Here is a 22899-nt window from a genome sequence, read left to right on the forward strand (position 1 = left end):
ACTCAAAAAAAAAAAAAGTTTACCTGATGGTATAGCAAGGGTAGATTATACTAAGGGACAATGCAAAATGCAATATGTTTACATGTTTTCTTCCTTACACAGTGCTAAAGTTTACTCCTAAATGAGCAAATACATGTGGAAATTAGGATGCATTAATGTGTTTGATGTTCAATAAACCTAGAGGGTAACTCAGTACGAAATGAAATAAAAATTTATCTTACTATGTGTTTGGGGTAACCAAAAGGCTGGCACCCAGTGCTGTATGTCCCTCTGCATTCCCTTCATCATGTCCCATGTTTACTTGCTCTTGATAACAAGGAGGAAGGGAAGTACTCTATTAAAAAGTTTTGAACAATATTGAAATGATCTTTCAAACTGTAACAAAAGTAGAGGACTTTTAGTACATGTATTAGTGTTAATTTGTATCTTGGGATTTTTTTTTTTTTTTTTTTTTTTTTTTTTTTGCCTAAAAAAGTATACATTTGATTTTTCTGTGAAGCATCCAACGAGTATTTAAAGGGGGTACTGTATATGAAGCTTTAAAATGAGACACGTACATTGAATTACATTCATATTCTAGCTTCTCGTATTTTTCTTTCAAATAAATGTTACAATTAAGTCATTTTTCCTTGCAACTTGTACAGGAATTAAATAATCAACTATTTCGTATTTAGATTCTACTTCTTTTTTTTTTTTTTTTTTTTTTTTTTTTTTTTTGAGACAGAGTCTCGCTTAGTCGCCCAGGCTGGAGTGCAGTGGCGCCATCTCGGCTCACTGCAAGCTCCGCCTCCCGGGTTCATGCCATTCTCCTGCCTCAGCCTCCCAAGTAGCTGGGACTACAGGCGCCCGCCGCCTCGCCCGGCTAATTTTTTGCATTTTTAGTAGAGACGGGGTTTCACCGTGTTAGCCAGGATGGTCTTGATCTCCTGACCTCGTGATCCGCCCGCCTCGGCCTCCCAAAGTGCTGGGTTAGATTCTACTTCTACTTCTGCTGTAAAATTTCACTCTCAGCATCTTTCCAACTATTTAATGGAATTGTCTTTTGGTTGAGGATAGCATAGGTGCCTTATATAAATAAAGAGAAAAATCATTCATATAAGTTAAAAATTGATTCAGGTTCTTGAAATAAAAATTAAATGTTTCACTGCTTAGGGGAAAACATCTTCTGGCCTTTTACACAAAGGTTTCCATTTTGCAGTTGTTTTTAAGAGACTGCCATCGTAAGATACAGTGAAATACTGCTTGTTTTGACCTTTGAACATGGATACATGACTTAGCTTTTGGCATTCTGCCTAACAACACCTCAGAGGGCAGAGATTCATTCTAATGTGACATATATTTGACTATGTCTTGCAAAAAAATAATAAATTTGCTTTGTAAATATATCAGTAACAGAATCTTAATAGGCTTCAACTTGTATTTGTCTGGTTCGGGAAAATTATATAAACCCCATTTTTAGTTTTTTTCTATTGCTTTTATTGCTCAAACCAAGTCTTTTTAAAAAACTGCCCAAGAGCAAAGCAATGGCTGTGAATCCTGTTTTATTTTCATTAAAAAATTTTTTTTTCCATTCATACATTTCTTTAACTCTGATTGCAAGCACTTAGCCCTGATCTGTCTCAGCATATGTTGTCAGAAAGATACAAGACTACAGGCTAAAAAACATATCTTTCCACTATGTATTTTGCTATGTGTGATGCACAGGAGAGCTGACCTCCCTGGTTGAAATGTATCTATAATCCTTTACCTGAAAGTACTGATTTGTAAAACATGGAGGCAAAAATCTTTATCAAGATTATGTTGAAGAATTAAGAAGCATATCTATATATATATTTTATTTTTGTGTGTGTGTGTGTGTGTGTGTGTGTGTGTGTGTGTGTATTCAGGCTTTTTCACAGACATGAGCATTTTTAAACTTTATTTGGTATAAAACATAATGTGTGTTAATTGTACTTATCCCTACTTCAGACCCCTGACTATAACGTCTTGTGTTTTAACACTGCTATTTATGCCATCCTCATAAGTAGTAGGAAAACACTTAACCATATACCTCACACCTCATTTACCAGTTCAGTATCTAACTCCCTGAACTCCTTTCTAAGACAGTAGTAAACCAATCAGAAAAGCTAAGTGGAAACAGATTGTTAATGTCTAAGAATGGTGGAACTTGCTATACTCTGCTCTTACGGGGGTTTTAATTGTTTTTAATGTGTTATCCAAAGGAAGCAGAAAATATTGTGATATTTTTATCTTAGAATCCTTTGCCTTGGTCATCTGAAATTAAAACTGATGGGAATAGTTATCTGTTCTGAGTACCCATAAAAAGGCCCTGATAACATCAGCTAAAATAGCATTCTCAAAAAGGATTTGGAATTTGTATTCTTCTCAATGTCTCAGTTTCTTCATTTACTTGCTCTGTTACTGTTGGAAGATGATATCACCTCTCAGTTTGCCCCCCAAAACAAGGCCACCTAGTAGAAGGTTCCTCACCTACCATTTTCTTTGTTCAGAATATCTCTGAATATATAACAACCCTTCCAATCTTCTTCCCCCCAAACCGCAGAAAAAAAGAGTCCCTATCTTTAATGCTAATAGCTTACTCCTTAGATCAGAGTCATATTCTTTCTTAGCACCTGGGCTAGGGGTAATTTTTATTTACTTCTTTCCTAGCATCTTAGTTCTCTTCTATATTGACACCTTTTCTTTAGCCTTCAGATATGCAAAGGTCTAACTGACTTGAAAAGAAAACAAATACTCTGATTTTGAAGACTTCTCAGTTATAATCTATTTTTCTTTCAATTATTCATTCTTGAACTGAGGAAACAACCACAAGATGTGTTCAGAAACCCACTGGATCCACAGTGAGGCAGATTTCAGCCAGAACTTCACTGACTACCTGACATCCATAAGTCCCTACTCTGGCTGGTGAGCCCAAGTGACATTTTCAGTCTGTTTGGAATAGTGTCAGTTCAGAGACAGTGTCCAGTTATTTCCCTCAAAGTCCGATTATTTCCTTTTCCCCAATGCACAGTCATCCTGGTAAAAGATGGTAGGTCTCTTTGGGGAAGGCTGTGAGAAAGACTACAAATTTTTGGCAGTGTAGCAAGATCCTTTCTCTAGTGGATCTGGCCTCTCCTTCATTCAAGAGGTTCTGGGTCTGTAAATTGGCTCAAGTATGGACATTGATTGAGAGACCATGACTCTTCTTATGATTCAAGTTAGACTTGTTTACTGACCTAGAACCTGACCTTTTGTGCTTCTACAGATCATGTAAGAATTTAGTAGACTGCACATCTATTTCACTTCTAGTGACACCTTGATCAACTAACAAATACCATAGGTCTCTGAATCAGACTATTCTGATTACTGTTTTTACTACTGTTTATATGGTAACCACACCCATCTTTAGTGACTATGTGCTGTCTTTTGGCTCCTGTCCTGCCTCGGATCTAATTATCCAACTCCATTTTAGGATTCCAGTTTGATGACAGCAGTTTCCTTGTAATTCCTGACCCACAGAGGAAAAAGACCATAGAGCTCTTCAAGGATGCTAGGGTTCCCATCACAAATTTGTTTCCCATAGTCCTGGTGAAAGATGTGTCTTCTGGACCCTCCTGGTATGGGCAAGCAGGCCTTAAATTATAAATCTACTCTAACATTTCAGTCTTCCTAAGCCTTTATATACTTTCCTCTACAATGTAACAAAGCAGTTCTGGAATTTCAACTTCATTTAGCATAGCCCATTTTTTGGTTCATGTTTTAGCCAACTAACCAAACTGTTGGAGTCCTTTCTAACCCCTTGAGTGATGACATTAAATATAGGATCTCTGCTTAGTGGGTCCATATCAATAAAGTCAGCCTGAGCCAATGTTATATTCCTTCCATTATTACCTCAACACCCTTAATATCCATTCCCACATATGTTTCCTGTATTTCTGTCTGTATAGATTGGAAACATCTTGCAGTTATTTGGAATGTAGCTCAACTCCTTGTGGGTCACATTTTGTACCTCACCTTTCAAGGCCCACTGGAGCTTAAGTCTAGTCAAAGGTCTAAAAGCAAAGACATGCAGTGGGGGGTAAGCTAATGAGAATCAGCAGTGCTTTGCAAGGCAAGAACTATATCCTCTTGCCCCATTTATTCATGATAGATCACCTCATTAGTTTTTCTTGATTAGATTTTGACTTTTGCATTTTCCTTATATGTTCCCCTCACAAGGTTACCAATGATCATGTAGTCCAAGTTCAACAACTTTGGAAAATAATTTTGCATCATTTTAAAAAATGTCTATGTGTTGTTTGACATTATTGATTCTTTTTTCATTTCTCTTCTCCTTACTCTAATTCTTCATGTGCCCTATTTATAAGAATTCTCCAACATTGAGACATTGAAAATTTTTTTCCTCCCCCTCTCTATTCTGTCCATACTCTTAAATTAACAGTAATTTATTTCTTTTCTGGATTCCCATGACTCTTGTATTCACTGCTACATATTATGGCACTCTGTCAAAGATTTCTTCCTTAATGGAAGAAAGGCAGGTCCCCAATGTCTGATGCTCTAATGTATTGATGGATAGAAGAAAAAAAGTTTTTACATTTAAAATTTTTTTTTTATTTTCTTTTCAGCATACTCTGGCTTTCAAAGAAGAAACAAAAACCTTTTTTCTACTAGTCATATACCAGAATAGACAGGAATAGATCTTGGAAGCTTCACTCACCTTTAGTCTATCTTTTTATTTCTCCTTTTGTGCTCAGTGTTCACTTTTAAGGTAATTTTTATAGAGGTGTGCACAACCAGATAAAAGTTGGAAATATAATAGTTTACATTTTATTTCTTTCAGAATTTTGTATTTTGTCTGTTCCTGCATTGTCAAAATGGATTGATTATACTCAGCCCCCCTTCCATTATTTTTTGAGTACCAAATTAGTGACTGTAGTATTTTGAGCATATGTTTAGTACTCAGAAGACATAGCCTCTATCCACTCATTCTAAATTGGCAAAAATATAGAGAGACACTAGAAGGTTTAGTGCACATGATCATAATTTACTATTTAGTTAGAATAAAATGCATTATACTGAAGCAAAGTAATTAGAATTGTCTTTTACCTAATAATTGCTACTAATTGCTTTCAAGAGATTAGATCCCCCAACCCCATTTTTAATGACAGTGGAATTATTTTACCTGCCATAGCATTAATGGTGTTAATACTATTGATTTTCATATTTTCCTTGCATAGTTCAAAATGTCATCTTGTTAACAAGAATTCTTTATCAAGGATAAAAATGCATGTTACTAAATAGATAGGATAACTATTTTTTTTTTGTTTTTCATCTCACTAACAAATGGTGCCAACTGGAATGTTTGACTGCCTCCAATGTTAAAAAAAAACAGATGATATTTCTTCAAATATGTGGTCAAATTTATTTTAGTCTTCTTTTTGAGCCAACACTTAATAATCAAATAGACTACTCATGAACAACTAGATTTAAGTGACTGAATTAAACTTTGAAATATCAGATTTTATCAAGGTTTGTTTTTTGAAATTAAGATAATATGTGTGTTATCATTTAATCTTCCTTATCCTCATTTAACAGAGAAATGATGAAGAAGCAGTTGTGGATAGAGGTGGAACTCGTTCTATTCTCAAAACACACTTTGAGAAAGAAGATTTAGAAGGTAAGACCTTTTTTCTTGGGATAGCTATTGGTATGCTTTCCAAAAGTATTTCAAAGATAAATGTAGTTTGTCACATTGTGAAGAATTGCAGAAGTTGATATCAGAGTAATGGTAGCTTATTGGGGAGGGGTACATCTGATTGTTTTGGTACAGTCTGGAATGTCAGTAAGCAGACCTGAAAACAATGAGAAGCATCAGTTCATCAAACAGACATTTATTGAACCCCTACTATATTCTAAGCACTGTACTCTGTGTCAATCTTTCAATAATCCCTGCTTCGTGTAATTACAATCAATTGAGACATGATGACAGATCAGCATATCAAGTGCTGTATGAGAGGTGAATGTGGGACAGGAGGGGCATCTAACTCAGCCTGTGTTGTCAGAGTAGACTGTCACTGGAAGAGAGGTAAGAACAATTGGAATTCTCATTTTACTCATATATATGTGTGTGTGTGTGTGTATGTGTGTATATATATGTATACACCCACACACACACGTATAATAAAGATATAGGCACCATTTTTGTGTGTTCTCTTTAATAGGAAGAAGGATGACTAATTCAACAAGGAGGTAGTATGGCCCAGTGGTTAACTGTAAAAGTTCTGAAACCTGACTGCAGTGGATTCAAATACCAGTGCTGCCCCTTATTTATCATAGGAACTTCAGCCGGTTAGTCACCTTTTCTGCACCTCAGTGTCCTTAACTGTTAAAGCAAGGATAATAATGGAATACATTTCCTAGTTTTTCTATGAGAATTAATGGAAAATTACTTAGAATAGTACCTGGCAAAAGAGTTGTATAAATATTGTCAATTATTGTTATACCAACATTTAATGTACATACAGGATTAGCTAATTGTCACTAATGAGAAATTGTTACTAATGAGATACAAGGTATAGTATTTGTCATCTTTTGATTGAAAAGTAAAAGCAAGGTGATCTTAAGTACAAGTCATCAGAGACAGCTCCCAATAAACCACTGAGTTGAGAGGTAAGGGTTTTTTCATTTTAAGCCTTGTAATGTAACCATTTATAGTACAATTAAATGAATTCTTCTTGGATCTTATCTTTAGTCACAACACTGACATAACAGGAGAATTACGATAACCTTTAGAAACAACTCTCAACAACTATATCGACTCTTTGCCTGACATTTTTCTTGTTGCACAAAAATACTCAGATCTAAGAAGGTTATGCTTACTGGGTAGGCCTATTGATTTGCTATGTTATCCACATTCATTACATAAATTTAAGGGAGCAAAACCTTGAAAAATCTAGACTGGTAATGGATAATATTTTAAAAATTATCTTTGGGTTTGAAATGCCATTACATTTTTTTAAACAACATATTTACCTTCCTATTTCTGTCATGCTATGACAAGCTATCCCTATCTTATTTATTTATTTATTTTTTTAATACTTTAAGTTCTAGGGTGCATGTGGATAACGTGCAGGTTTGTTACATATGTATACTTGTGCCATGTTGGCGTGCTGCACCCATCAACTCGTCATTTACATCAGGTATAACTCCCAGTGCAATTCCTCCCCCCTCCCCCTCCCTGTGATAGGCCCCAGTGTATGATGTTCCCCTTCCCGAGTCCAAGTGATCTCATTGTTCAGCTCCCACCTATGAGTGAGAACATGCGGTGTTTGGTTTTCTGTTCTTGCGATAGTTTGCTAAGAATGATGGTTTCCAGCTGCATCCATGTCCCTACAAAGGACACAAACTCATCCTTTTTTATGGCTGCATAGTATTCCATGGTGTATATGTGCCACATTTTCTTAATCCAGTCTGTCACTGATGGACATTTGGGTTGATTCCAAGTCTTTGCTATTGTGAATAGTGCTGCAATAAACATATGTGTGCATGTGTCTTTATAGCAGCATAATTTATAATCCTTTGGGTATATACCCAGTAATGGGATGGCTAGGTCATATGGTACTTCTAGTTCTAGATTCTTGAGGAATCGCCATACTGTTTTCAACAATGGTTGAACTATTTTAAAATCCCACCAACAGTGTAAAAGTGTTCCTATTTCTCCACATCCTCTCCAGCACCTATTGTTTCCTAACTTTTTAATGATTGCCATTCTAACTGGTGTGAGATGGTATCTCATTGTGGTTTTGATTTGCATTTCTCTGATGGCGAGTGATGATGAGCATTTTTTCATGTGTCTGTTGGCTGTATGAATGTCTTCTTTTGAGAAATGTCTGTTCATATCCTTTGCCCACTTTTCGATGGGGTTGTTTGTTTTTTTCTTGTAAATTTGTTTGAGTTCTTTGTAGGTTCTGGATATTAGCCCTTTGTCAGCTGAGTCGATTGCAAAAGTTTTCTCCCATTCTGTAGGTTGCCTGTTCACTCTGATGGTAGTTTATTTTGCTGTGCAGAAGCTCTTTAGTTTAATGAGATCCCATTTGTCAATTTTGGCTTTTGTTGCTGTTGCTTTTGGTGTTTTAGACATGAAGTCCTTGCCCATGCCTATGTCCTGAATGGTATTACCTAGGTTTTCTTCTAGGGTTTTTATGGTATTAGGTCTAACATTTAAGTCTCTAATCCATCTTGAATTAATTTTCGTATAAGAAGTAAGGAAAGGATCCAGTTTCAGCTTTCTACTCATGGCTAGCCAATTTTCCCAGCATCATTTATTAAATAGGGAATCCTTTCCCCATTTCTTGTTTTTCTCAGGTTTGTCAAAGATCAGATGGCTGTAGATGTGTGGTATTATTTCTGAGGACTCTGTTCTGTTCCATTGGTCTATATCTCTGTTTTGGTACCAGTACCATGCTGTTTTGGTTACTGTAGCCTTGTAGTATAGTTTGAAGCCAGGTAGCGTGATGGCTCCAGCTTTGTTCTTTTGACTTAGGATTGTCTTGGCAATGGGGGCTCTTTTTTGCTTCCATATGAACTTTAAAGCAGTTTTTTCCAATTCTGTGAAGAAAGTCATTGGTAGCTTAATGGGGATGGCATTGAATCTATAAATTACCTTGGGCAGTATGGCCATTTTCATGATATTGATTCTTCCTATCCATGAGCATGGTATGTTCTTCCATTTGTTTGTGTCCTCTTTTATTTCACTGAGCAGTGGTTTGTAGTTCTCCTTGAAGAGGTCCTTTACATCCCTTGTAAGTTGGATTCCTAGGTATTTGATTCTCTTTGAAGCAATTGTGAATGGAAGTTCATTCATGATTTGGCTCTCTGTTTGTCTGTTACTGGTGTATAAGAATGCTTGTGGTTTTTGCACATTAATTTGGTATCCTGAGACTTTGCTGAAGTTGCTTATCAGCTTAAGGAGATTTTGGGCTGAGACAATGGGGTTTTCTAAATATACAATCATGTCATCTGCAAACAGGGACAATTTGACTTCTTCTTTTCCTAACTGAATACCCTTGATTTCTTTCTCTTGCCTGATTGCCCTAGCCAGAACTTCCAACACTATGTTGAATAGGAGTGGTGAGAGAGGGCATCCCTGTCTTGTGCCAGTTTTCAAAGGGAATTTTTCCAGTTTTTGCCCATTCAGTATGATATTGGCTGTAGGTTTGTCATAAATAGCTCTTATTATTTTGAGATATGTTCCATCAGTAGCAAATTTATTGAGCGTTTTTAGCATGAAGGGCTGTTGAATTTTGTCAAAGGCCTTTTCTGCATCTATTGAGATAATCATGTGGTTTTTGTCTTTGGTTCTGTTTATATGCTGGATTACGTTTATTGATTTGCATATGTTGAACCAGCCTTGCATCCCAGGGATGAAGCCCACTTGATCATGGTGGATAAGCTTTTTGATGTGCTGCTGGATCCGGTTTGCCAGTATTTTATTGAGGATTTTTGCATCGATGTTCATCAGGGATATTGGTCTAAAATTCTCTTTTTTTGTTGTGTCTCTGCCAGGCTTTGGTATCAGGATGATGTTGGCTTCATAAAATGAGTTAGGGAGGATTCCCTCTTTTTCTATTGATTGGAATAGTTTCAGAAGGAATGGTACCAGCTCCTCCTTGTACCTCTGGTGGAATTCAGCTGTGAATCCATCTGGTCCTGGACTTTTTTTCATTGGTAGGCTATTAATTATTGCCTCAATTTCAGAGCCTGCTATTGGTCTATTCAGGAATTCAGCTTCTTCCTGGTTTAGTCTTGGGAGAGTGTAAGTGTCCAGGAAATTGTCCATTTCTTCTAGATTTTCTAGTTTATTTGTGTAGAGGTGTTCATAGTATTCTCTGATGGTAGTTTATATTTCTGTGGGGCCGGTGGTGATATCCCCTTTATCATTTCTTATTTTGTCTATTTGATTCTTCTCTCTTTTCTTCTTTATTAGTCTTTCTAGCAGTCTATCAATTTTGTTGATCTTTTCAAAAAACCAACTCCTGGATTCATTGATTTTTTGGAGGGTTTTTTGTGTCTCTGTCTCCTTCAGTTCTTCTCTGATCTTAGTTATTTCTTGCCTTCTGCTAGCTTTTGAATGTGTTTGTTCTTGCTTCTCTAGTTCTTTTAATTGTGATGTTAGAGTGTCAATTTTAGATCTTTCCAGCTTTCTCTTGTGGGCATTTAGTGCTATAAATTTCCCTCTACACATTGCTTTAAATGTGTTCCAGAGATTCTGGTATGTTGTATCTTTGTTCTCATTGGTTTCAAAGAACATCTTTATTTCTGCCTTCATTTCGTTATGTACCCAGTAGTCATTCAGGAGCAGGTTATTCAGTTTCCATGTAGTTGAGCGGTTTTGATTGAGTTTCTTAGTCCTGAGTTCTAGTTTGATTGCACTGTGGTCTGAGAGACAGTTTGTTATGATTTCTGTTCTTGTACATTTGCTGAGGAGTGCTTTACTTCCAATTATGTGGTCAATTTTGGAATAAGTGCGATGTGGTGCTGAGAAGAATGTATATTCTCTTGATTTGGGGTGGAGAGTTCTATAGATGTCTATTAGGTCTGCTTGCTGCAGTGATGAGTTCAATTCCTGGATATCCTTGTTAACTTTCTGTCTCGTTGATCTGTCTAATGTTGACGGTGGAGTGTTGAAGTCTCCCATTATTATTGTATGGGAGTCTAAGTCTCTTTGTAAGTCTCTAAGGACTTGCTTTATGAATCTGGGTGCTCCTGTATTGGGTGCATATATACTTAGGATAGTTAGCTCTTCCTGTTGAGTTGATCCCTTTACCATTATGTAATGGCCTTCTTTGTCTCTTTTGATCTTTGATGGTTTAAAGTCTGTTTTTTCAGAGACTAGGATTGCAACTCCTGCTTTTTTTTGTTCTCCATTTGCTTGGTAGATCTTCCTCCATCCCTTTATTTTGAGTCTATGTATGTCTCTGCATGTGAGATGGGTCTCCTGAATACAGCAAACTGATAGGTCTTGACTCTATCCAGTTTGCCAGTCTGTGTCTTTTAATTGGACCATTTAGTCCATTTACATTTAAGGTTAAGATTGTTATGTGTGAACTTGATCCTGCCATTATGATATTAACTTATTATTTTGCTCATTAGTTGATGCAGTTTCTTCCTAGGCTCGATGGTCTTTACATTTTGGCATGTTTTTGCAATGGCTGGTATCGGTTGTTCCTTTCCATGTTTAGTGCTTCCTTCAGTGTCTCTTGTAAGGCAGGCCTGGTGGTGACAGAATCTCTAAGCATTTGCTTATCTGTAAAGGATTTTATTTCTCCTTCACTTATGAAACTTAGTTTGGCTGGATATGAAATTCTGGGTTGAAAATTCTTTTCTTCAAGAATGTTGAATATTGGCCTGCACTCTCTTCTGGCTTGTAGAGTTTCTGCCGAGAGATCTGCTGTGAGTCTGATGGGCTTCCCTTTGTGGGTAACCCGACCTTTCTCTCTGGCTGCCCTTAGGATTTTTTCCTTCATTTCAACTTTGGTGAATCTGGCAATTATGTGTCTTGGAGTTGCTCTTCTCGAGGAGTATCTTTGTGGCGTTCTCTGTATTTCCTGGATTTGAATGTTGGCCTGCCCTACTAGGTTGGGGAAGTTCTCCTGGATGATATCCTGAAGAGTGTTTTCCAACTTGGTTCCATTTTCCCCCTCACTTTCAGGCACCCCAATCAGACGTAGATTTGGTCTTTTTACATAATCCCATACTTCTTGCAGGCTTTGTTCATTTCTTTTTCTTCTTTTTTCTTTTGGTTTCTCTTCTCGCTTCATTTCATTCATTTGATCCTCAATCGCTGATACTCTTTCTTCCAGTTGATCGAGTCGGTTACTGAAGCTTGTGCATTTGTCACGTATTTCTCGTGTCATGGTTTTCATCTCTGTCAATTCGTTTATGGCCTTGTCTGCATTAATTTTTCTAGTTATCAATTCTTCCACTCTTTTTTCAAGATTTTTAGTTTCTTTGCGCTGGGTACGTAATTCCTCCTTTAGCTCTGAGAAGTTTGATGGACTGGAGCCTTCTTCTCTCATCTTGTCAAAGTCATTCTCCGTCCAGCTTTGATCCATTGCTGGCAATGAGCTGCGTTCCTTTGCAGGGGGCGATGCGCTCTTATTTTTTGAATTTCCAGCTTTTCTGCCCTGTTTTTCCCCATCTTTGTGGTTTTATCTGCCTCTGGTCTTTGATGATGGTGATGTACTGATGGGGTTTTTGTGTGGGTGTCCTTCCTGTTTGTTAGTTTTCCTTCTAACAGTCAGGACCCTCAGCTCTAGATCTGTTGGAGATTGCTTGAGGTCCACTCCAGATCCTGTTTGGCTGGGTATCAGCAGCAGAGGCTGCAGAAGATAGAATATTGCTGAACAGCGAGTGTACCTGTCTAATTCTTGCTTTGGAAGCTTCCTCTCAGGGGTGTACTCCACTGTTTGAGGTGTGGGGTGTTGGTCTGCCCCTAGTGGGGAATGTCTCCCAGTTAGGCTACTCAGGGGTCAAGGACCCACTTGAGCAGGCAGTCTGTCCGTTCTCAGATCTCACCCTCCATGTTGGGAGATCCACTGCTCTCTTCAAAGCTGTCAGACAGAGTCGTTTGCGTCTGCAGAGGTTTCAGCTGCTTTTTTTTGTTGTTGTTGTTTAGCTATGCCCTGTCCCCAGAGGTGGAGTCTACAGAGACAGGCAGGACTCCTTGAGCTGCTGTCAGCTCCACCCAGCTCTAGCTTCCCAGGGGCTTTGTTTACCTACTTAAGCCTCAGCCATGGCACAGACCCCTCCCTCAGCCTCCCTGCTGCCTTGATCACAGACTGCTGTGCTAGCGATGAGGAAGGCTCCGTGGGCGTGGGACCCTCCCGGCCAAGTGTGGGATATAGTCTCCTGGTGTGCCCGTTTGCTAAGATCCTTGGTAGAGCGCAGTATTGGGGTGGGAGTTACCTGATTTTCTAGGTGTTGTGTGTCTCAGTTCCCCTGGCTAGGAAAAGGGATTCCCTTCCCCCTTGCGCTTCCCAGGTGAGGTGATGCCTCACCCTGCTTCAGCTCTCGCTGGTCGGGCTGCAGCAGCTGACCAGCACCGATTGTCAGGCACGCCCTAGTGAGATAAACCCAGTACCTCAGTTGAAAATGCATAAATCACCTGTCTTCTGTGTCACTGGCACTGGGAGTTGAAGACTGGAGCTGTTCCTTTTCGGCCATCTTGCTCTGCCCCCAAAAAAGTCAGCTATCCCTATCTTTACTAAACACATACCAAGAAAACCTAACACCGCAAGATGGTAGCCTAGAAATATGCTCAGTTCCAAGAAAAAATCATCTTGAGTTTAAAGATGGTGAATGGTCCTTTTTGTTGGAAAATACTTAATAAAAAAATAGGGTTTACTAAGATCATTTTAATTGTTATACCTACATATATTACATATGCTTTGCTTGGCATAGTTAAGAAATAGAGATAACAGTGTGCAATGCTTAATAAAAGAGATTTCTGATTGGTTTTGCACAATTGGATTAGCCAGATTTTGTTCTATTTACTGATTTCAATAATACGTAATTGAATCCAAGAAGCGAATAACTGTGATTAAGTCACTGGTGATTAAAATTAACTATAGAATGCAAATTAACATTGAATTTTAGAATTTTGAAGGAAAACAGGAAAAAATCTGATTTATATTGACGTTCTAATATTTGTTTTACACACAGCCCATACTAAATAGTCTAACATTTGAAGATGCTATGGAGGGTTCTCTTGTGATGCACACAAAAATTTAATAGATCTATTAGTTGTTCTGGATCGATTAGCCAGAGTCAGGAAATAGTGCAAGAGTGAAGTGATGGGTATCGTGGTTCAGCAAGAATCGGCTGGCAGCAGAACATCACATGAGTAAGTGGGAGAGCACCAAGAAGAAAGGTAGCATTATTGAGATAATGGTGATGGTAATTCATCTTCTGTTTGGTGTTATGGTAATTCATCTTCTGTTTGGTGTTACTATAACAGAATGCCACAGACTGGATAATTTATAAAGAAAACAAATTTATATCTAACAGTTCCAGAGACTGAGAAGTCCAAGATTGGGAGGTCCATATCTGGTTAGGACCTTGGTTCTGTATCATCCCATGGTGGAAGGTGGAAGGATGAGAGCGGGGAGAGAGATTGAGCTTACAGTCTCAAGCCTTTTGATAATCCACATTAATCCATCCATTCCTGAGAGTGGAGCTCTCATGACCTAAACACTTCCCATTAGGCCCCACCTCACAAATTGTTGCACTGGGGATTACGTTTCCAACACATGCCTCTTAGGGACACATTCAAACTGTAGTGGCCTCCTTTTGTGCAATTTAAAGGAAAAGAACAAAACTCCACTTTTAAAGAGCTTCTTTATTAAGGCAGTTAATACACAATAAATATTTTAAATAAAATGGATTTGGGAATTGCTATCATAAACACATTTTAAAAATATGTAAACTCTTAAAATTTTACATTTGAAAATGAGTGTTTCTCAGGAGTTATGTGTATATATTTATTTAATAAAATTACTGGTGTAATATAACATCCTGAGTACAGATTGTAGAAATGCCAGATGTTTAAAAATATCTGTAAAGTCTCAGGTGCAATATATTTAATGGGAAATGATCCCCTGTTCAATAACAACAGGTTGGTATATTAGTTAATTTCTTCATATGTATATTATGCATTCTGCTAAATGATATATCAAGTGTATAATTTTCTCTCTCTAAGTCTGTTTCTTTATTTTATGTATATCTTGTACAATTTTATGTCTTTTCCTCCTATTAAAGTAGAAAGAAAACAATCTTATTAGATTCTTCTATTAACCTCCTATTTTTGTAAATCATGTAGTCAGTCAGTACATTCTTTCAGTTCTATCTCAGTGGTGTCTCTACTCATCTCCTCTCCCTTCCCTTCCCACTGCCACTGCTCTACTGCCCTCTCTCTCCTATGTACTTTGGACTGAGTCTTTCCCATTATACAACCTCCTTAATACTGCCAGAGTGTTCTTTCTAAGCCTACTGCTATTTCCTGCAATAAAAACAGTGAAGGGTATTGAATACCTGTAATCAGATAACTTCAGGATTCTGAGAAGAGCAAAAATTGTTGAGGTTAAGCGATTTCTGTTTTTGGCCTCCCATGTCAATGTGAGATGAGTACTATCTAAGTATAAGATTACAAAATGGGAAATACATTAATACCCTTAAAATTCTTTCTTCTACTTGCCCTTTAACACATGTCAGATAAAACATAAGATACCCAGATACTTTGATTTAAGGTAAATAATAAACAACTTTTTAGTATAGGTAACATCCCATGCAATATTTTTATTTATTATTTTTTATTTGCTAAATCTGGAAAACTTAGTAGTGGATATTACAGTGAACCACCAATATTCCCCTTTAAGGACTGAGGTATTTATTTCCTCAGTTGCCAGAGGTGTTGCCTGCTTGATGGCTTATACTTACTTCCTCCCCAGCAATTACCTTCAGCTGAAAGGAGCTGCCTCTTGCCTATGGGAGCTGCCTTCCTTGTGGTTTACTGAATGAGTACAATTCAATAAGTACATGACCCTGTAGTCAATGAAGGCTTACAAAAGCCTGGCCCCCTTGCCTCAATATGAGACAACTCTGAAGGGTTGTCCCAGCATCAGAGTTCCATTTGGAATCTATTGAGACCTCTACTGCAATTGCACCATAATCAAGCTCTCCCTGTACCAAACAAATTCCCGTAATCCTTCAGTGTTGTTATTGCTGACAGTTCTCCTCAACAAAGTCCCTGAACACATATCTCAGAATCTGTTTCCTAGGGAAGCCAATCCTCCAATTGATCATTTCCCTGTTCCCTAAATAGTACCGATAGACGTACTTGATAGTTGGCAGGAGCACTATATTGATTATTTAGCTTGTGGAGTTAAGAACTATTGTAGTGGCTTAGGGGAGTCTAAACTACTTGATTTGGCCATGATAGTAAATGAAAATCAGTGTTGCATCTGAGGGAGAATGGCAGAGTTTCTTCTCAAGTTTCTGCTGCTTTTAAAGGCCTAAAGTATGTGTCAGTGTGGCCACAACAGAGACTTGTCACATCCTAGAGGATGACAATGGACTACTTCAAATTCACCCAACTGGTAGCACCAATTGCAGCTGCTGTATCAGATATGGGATCTTGGCTACAGCAGGTTAACGTGGCCTCAGGAACATGGTATGCAGCTATTGATCTGGAAAATGCATTTTTATCCCAATTACTATAGAAAAGGAATACCAGGGGTAGTTACCATTCCTGTGAGAAGTACAACAGTGCATATTTATAGTCTTGTTCCAGGGCTATGTTAACTCTCCTACCTTCTATCATAATAGAGTCCAAGGGGATTTGGATGAGTGAATGTCATCCAGAACATCACATTGTTTCACCATATTAACCCAATGACCAGGAAGTGGCAAGTATGTTGGAGGTCTTGGTAAGAGAGACACATTTCGGTTTCTGTTTCTCAGTGAGTCTGATTAAAAAACAACATGAAAGAGAATGCCACTCAATACTGAGCCTTCAACTCCAGGGTGAATGCATGGATAGGTGACGTGAGTTTCTATAGGAACTCAGTGAAAATAACCCAGTGCCCCTTCAGTTACTCTTATTCACCTCAGTTCTCTCTTCATTATTCACCTTTGTCCTGTCCAGTTTTTCTCAGAATGAATGATGGCACTTTTTAAAATTTAATGAATATTTTATTTTTTTCAGATATGAACATTGTTTTATCTTCTGCAGGCATAAGGGTAAATTTACCCAAATAGCATGATCTATTAACTACTTAAATGATGATAAAGAGAAGAAAATTTAATAGCTAAAAGTGATGTGCTATAATTTCAGCAATTTTGAATGCAGTGATCAACTACCAATCAAGGAGATGCTATTAAAAAAATGGGACTGTTTTTCTTAATTATTTGAAAATATTTTTATGTAGATCATATAGGAATAGCATAAGATTTACTATCTTAAACGTTAGCTGAAATTGGTGCTACGAGTAAGTCGAGTTTGAAGTAGTCCAATCATCCTCTAGGATGTGACAAGTTTCTGTTGTGGCCACACTGATGCATACTTTAGGTCTTTAAAAGCAGCAGAACTTGAGAAGAAACTCTGCCATTCCCCCTCAGATGCATACTGATTTTCATCAGTATTGCAAGTGTACAGTTCAGTAATGTTAAGTGTATTCACATTGTTGTGCAACCAATATCCAGAACTTTTTTCATCTTGCAAAATTGAAACTTGCTATACAAACAATAACTCCCATTTTCTTCTGCCCCCAGTTCCTGTCAACAACCATTCTACCTTCTGTTTCTATAAATTTAGCTACTTTAGATATTTCATGCAAATGGAATCATATACTATTTGTCTTTTCGTGACTGACATTTTATTTAGTATATAAAGTTCTCAAGTTTCAGTCACGTTGTAGCATGAGTCAGAATTTTCTCCCTTTTTAAAGTTGAATAACATCTCATTGCATGTACCACATTTCCCCTGTCCTTTCAACTGTAGAACTTTTGAGTTGCTTCACTATTGTGAATAATGTTGTTGTGAACATGGATGTGCAAATATCTCTCTGAGATCTTGTTTTCAATTCTTTTGAAGATATACCCAGAAGTGGGAATAGTGGATCATGTGATAATTCTATTTTTAATTGTTTGAGGAACTGCCATGCTGTTTTCCATAGTGGCTGCACCATTTTATATTCCCAACAAAAATGCACAAGGGGTCTCCACATCCTTGCCAACACTTATTTTCTGGTGTGTGTGTGTATGTGTGTGTTTTGATAGTTATGATAATGGATGTGAGGTGATATCCCACTGTAGTTTTGATTTGCATTTCCCTAATACTGATGTTTAGCATCTTTTCATGTACTTGTTGCTCACTCGTATATCAGCTTTGAGAAATGTCCATTCTAGTCCTTTGTCGAATTTTGTAATAAGCAAGTGACTTGAATGGACATTTAACCCTATCAAATTTTTAACTTTTTAAAAAAATATTAAAATTAATTTTTTAATTTTAAAAAAATTTAATAGGGTCAAAAAATTTTTAATTAATTATTATTAGGTTAACATGGCTGTTTTATTGTTACTGAGTTGTAGGAAGTCTTCATATATTTCAGACAATAACCTCTTATCCGATATATGATTAGTCAATATTTTCTCCTATTCTATATCTTGCCTTTTAAATCTATTGGTTGTGTCCTTTGATGCACAGACATTTTTTAGTTTGATACAGTTCATTTTGTATATTTTACTTTTATTGCCTATGCTTTCAATGTCATAGCCAGGAAATCTTTGCCAAATTCAATATAATGAAATGTTTTCCTATGTTTTTGTATTAGTCCATTTTCACACTGCTGATAAAAACATACCCGAGATTGGGCAATTTACAAAAGAAGGTGGTTTAATGCACTTACAGTTCCATGTGGCTGGGAAGGCCTCACAATCACGGAAGGCAAGGAGGAGCAAGTCACATCTTACATGGATGGCAGCAGGCAAAAAGAGAGAGGGCTTGGGCAAAGAAACTCCCGTTTTTAAAACCATCAGATCTCCTGAGACCCATTCACTATCATGAGAACAGCACAGGAAAGACCCACCCCCATGATTCACTCATCTTCTACTGGGTTCCTTTCACAGCATATGGGATTTGTGGGGCTACAAGATGAGATTTGGGTGGGGACACAGAGCCAAACCATACCAGCTTCCTTCTAAGAGCTTTATAGTTTTGGGTCTTGAAGTTTAAGTTTTTGATTCATTTTGAGTTAATTTTTGCACATGGTATAGGACCCCAACAGTTTTACTCATTATATCTCTTTGTTTCTTAACATTATACTTGTTACAACCTGCATTAGGTTTACACAGGTTGAATTTCTTTTCCAAATCATTGTTATATAGACAACCTGCTTAGAGAGAGAGAATGTTATTTCCCATGTTTGAGCAAGTGCTTATAACATAATTTCTGCTACTTTCTACAGTCTGAGAACATAGAAGTAGTAAAACATTAGGAATATTATTACAGACTTTCTGTTCAAAAACTTTCTATATTGTCCAATGTCAAATTAATGCCTTATCATATCCTTCATTTGCTAGTGTTTTCCTCTGCACAAAAATAGAATGCTCATTCTGCCCATCCATTAGTGTTACCTTCTAAGAGTTATCGTCTTTCCCCGGATAATAAGAATTATCTTTCTCCTCTTAACCTCTCTTTATGAAAGTTTATGCCTTTTCTTATATGATTGTTTTACATATCTATACATCTTTGTTATTTGATTATAAACTCATTGAGGGACAAATTTTCATCTTTTACATTGTTGCATTCTCCCTGGGATCCAGCACTTTTACTTAAAACTGGATAGGTACTAAAAAATGTGTTGCACTGAGTGCCATTCATATATATTTCAATAATACGTCACTGATCGTGTGATAACTTTAATTTATAATGTAATTAGATGCATAATTAATGTTCATCAAATATTCAAACATTTAACACATAAGTACAGAAGTTTCTAATAATGTTGCATTATTAGAAACTAAGATAAATACATCTGATTACATTTTAATCTGATATTCAGGAATTCATAAAAGTATAACTTTAATGAAAAAGTTAAAATAATAATAAATTCTTGGCCTGCAAATTAAATTTAAAGATACTTTAAAAAAACTATATTGCTGTGGCCGGGCGCGGTGGCTCAAGCCTGTAATCCCAGCACTTTGGGAGGCCGAGACGGGCGAATCACAAGGTCAGGAGATCGAGACCATCCTGGCTAACCCGGTGAAACCCCGTCTCTACTAAAAAGTACAAAAAACCAGCCGGGCGAGGTGGCGGGCGCCTGTAGTCCCAGCTACTCGGGAGGCTGAGGCAGGAGAATGGCGTAAACCCGGGAGGCGGAGCTTGTAGTGAGCTGAGATCTGGCCACTGCACTCCAACCTGGGCAACAGAGCGAGACTCCGTCTCAAAAAAAAAAAAAAAAAAAAAACTATATTGCTTTTAGCAGATATTAATATCTTTTAAGTCAAAAGTTTAATAGAGAAAATAATGCCCCATCTTGATATTCTTTTGCTTATTGCATTTGGGCAAAAAGAATTGGCTTACTAGTTTATTTCTTTTTGGGGCCAAATAGTACACTATAGACCTGTCTTAGTTTGTTTTGTGTTGCTAAAACAGAATACCTGAATAATTTATGAAGAAAAGAAGTTTATTTAGGTCATAGTCCTGTAGACTGGGAAGTTCAAAAACTATGGCAACAGCATCTTCTTGGCTTCTGGTGAGGGCTTTTGTGCTTCATCTTAACATGGTGGAAGGCCAAAATGGAAGTGGCCATGTGTGAAAGGGCAAAACTCAAGAAATATCCTTGCTTTATAACAACCTGCTCTTGAGGGAGATAATCCATTTTTATGAGAACTAATGCCATCTTTCAGGAGTGAAAACTCCCTCACTACCATGAGAAGGGCACCAAGCCATTCATAAGGGATCTGCTCTCATGAACTGAACACCTCCCACTAGGCTCCACGTCCCAACACTGCCACATCAAATTTTAACATGAGGTTTTGGTGGGGACAAACCATATCCAAACCATAGCAAGACTCAAAGTTCAAAGATAATATAAATAAAGCACCTAGCACTGAGCTATTATACAACATAATTCTATCAATGGCAGTATTCTCCTACTTTTCTCATTTCACCCAGTGCATTCTTGAGCTCTTAAAGATAACTAAAATTGTTTTCTAACTAGAATTATTGTAATTTCAAGTGTTTTAGACTAAAAGGCCAAATATAGTAAGTGCATATCTCATAATTATAATATTTTGCAACTAAAGTGAAAAACAGTTTTAAAAATAAAGAAAAAAAGTGAAAAATTAGGGCTGGGCCCCTACTTTCTAATATTTTGCCTCTAAAATCTTATGCCAAGGATATTGGCAAACAATAGCCTATTGGCCAAATTCTTTTCTGCCACCTTTATTTGCATGGCCTTTGAGCTAAGAATAATTTTTACATTTAAAAGTGATAGGAAAGGATCAAAATAATATTTATGACATAAAATTACATGAAATTCAGACTTTAATGTTTCTTAATAAAGCTTTATTGGAACATAGCCATGTTCTTTTTTTTTTTTAATTTATTTATTATTATTATACTGTAAGTTGTAGGGTACACGTGCATACCGTGCAGGTTTGTTACATATGTATACTTGTGCCTTGTTGGTGTGCTGCACCCATCAACTCGTCATTTACATCAGGTATAACTCCCAATGCAATCCCTCCCCCCTCCCCCCTCCCCATGATAGGCCCCGGTGTGTGATGTTCCCCTTCCTGAGTCCAAGTGATCTCATTGTTCAGTTCCCACCTATGAGTGAGAACATGCGGTGTTTGGTTTTCTGTTCTTGTGATAGTTTGCTAAGAATGATGGATTCCAGCTGCATCCATGTCCCTACAAAGGACACAAACTCATCCTTTTTTATGGCTGCATAGTATTCCATGGTGTATATGTGCCACATTTTCTTAATCCAATCTGTCACTGATGGACATTTGGGTTGATTCCAAGTCTTTGCTATTGTGAATAGTGCTGCAATAAACATACGTGTGCATGTGTCTTTATAGCAGCATAATTTATAATCCTTTGGGTATATCCCCAGTAATGGGATGGCTGGGTCATATGGTACATCTAGTTCTAGATCTTTGAGGAATCGCCATACTGTTTTCCATAATGGTTGAACTAGTTTACAATCCCACCAACAGTGTAAAAGTGTTCCTATTTCTCCACATCCTCTCCAGCACCTGTTGTTTCCTGACTTTTTAATGATCGCCATTCTAACTGGTGTGAGATGGTATCTCATTGTGGTTTTGATTTCCATTTCTCTGATGGCCAGTGATGATGAGCATTTTTTCATGTGTCTGTTGGCTGTATGAATGTCTTCGTTTGAGAAATGTCTGTTCATATCCTTTGCCCACTTTTTGATGGGGTTGTTTGTTTTTTTCTTGTAAATTTGTTTGAGTTCTTTGTAGGTTCTGGATATTAGCCCTTTGTCAGATGAGTAGATTGCAAAAATTTTCTCCCATTCTGTAGGTTGCCTGTTCACTCTGATGGTAGTTTCTTTTGCTGTGCAGAAGCTCTTTAGTTTAATTAGATCCCATTTGTCAATTTTAGCTTTTGCTGCCGTTGCTTTTGGTGTTTTAGACATGAAGTCTTTGCCCATGCCTATGTCCTGAATGGTACTACCTAGGTTTTCCTCTAGGATTTTTATGGTATTAGGTCTAACATTTAAGTCTCTAATCCATCTTGAATTAATTTTCGTATAAGGAGTAAGGAAAGGATCCAGTTTCAGCTTTCTACTTATGGCTAGCCAATTTTCCCAGCACCATTTATTAAATAGGGAATCCTTTCCCCATTTCTTGTTTCTCTCAGGTTTGTCAAAGATCAGATGGCTGTAGATGTGTGGTATTATTTCTGAGGACTCTGTTCTGTTCCATTGGTCTATATCTCTGTTTTGGTACCAGTACCATGCTGTTTTGGTTACTGTAGCCTTGTAGTATAGTTTGAAGTCAGGTAGCGTGATGCCTCCAGCTTTGTTCTTTTGACTTAGGATTGTCTTGGAGATGCGGGCTCTTTTTTGCTTCCATATGAACTTTAAAGCAGTTTTTTCCAATTCTGTGAAGAAACTCATTGGTAGCTTGATGGGGATGGCATTGAATCTATAAATTACCTTGGGCAGTATGGCCATTTTCACGATATTGATTCTTCCTATCCATGAGCATGGTATGTTCTTCCATTTGTTTGTGTCCTCTTTTATTTCACTGAGCAGTGGTTTGTAGTTCTCCTTGAAGAGGTCCTTTACATCCCTTGGAAGTTGGATT

At 37.4% G+C, this 22899-nt stretch overlaps 1 protein-coding gene across 15 annotated transcripts in view; it reads left to right on the plus strand.

Annotated features, from left to right (window-relative positions):
• Window positions 1–22899, plus strand: part of SLC4A10 (solute carrier family 4 member 10) — a 381685-nt gene that overhangs the window by 152464 nt on the left and 206322 nt on the right. For all 15 annotated transcript variants that reach the window (XM_025404367.1, XM_025404368.1, XM_025404373.1 and 12 more), the window contains one exon: window positions 5596–5677. In XM_025404367.1, coding sequence (XP_025260152.1) covers window positions 5596–5677 — 82 coding nt within the window. The remainder of the gene's footprint in view (window positions 1–5595; window positions 5678–22899) is intronic.

This window comes from Theropithecus gelada, chromosome 12 (assembly GCF_003255815.1).
Source record: "Theropithecus gelada isolate Dixy chromosome 12, Tgel_1.0, whole genome shotgun sequence".
In the NCBI taxonomy this organism is placed as follows: domain Eukaryota; kingdom Metazoa; phylum Chordata; class Mammalia; order Primates; family Cercopithecidae; genus Theropithecus; species Theropithecus gelada.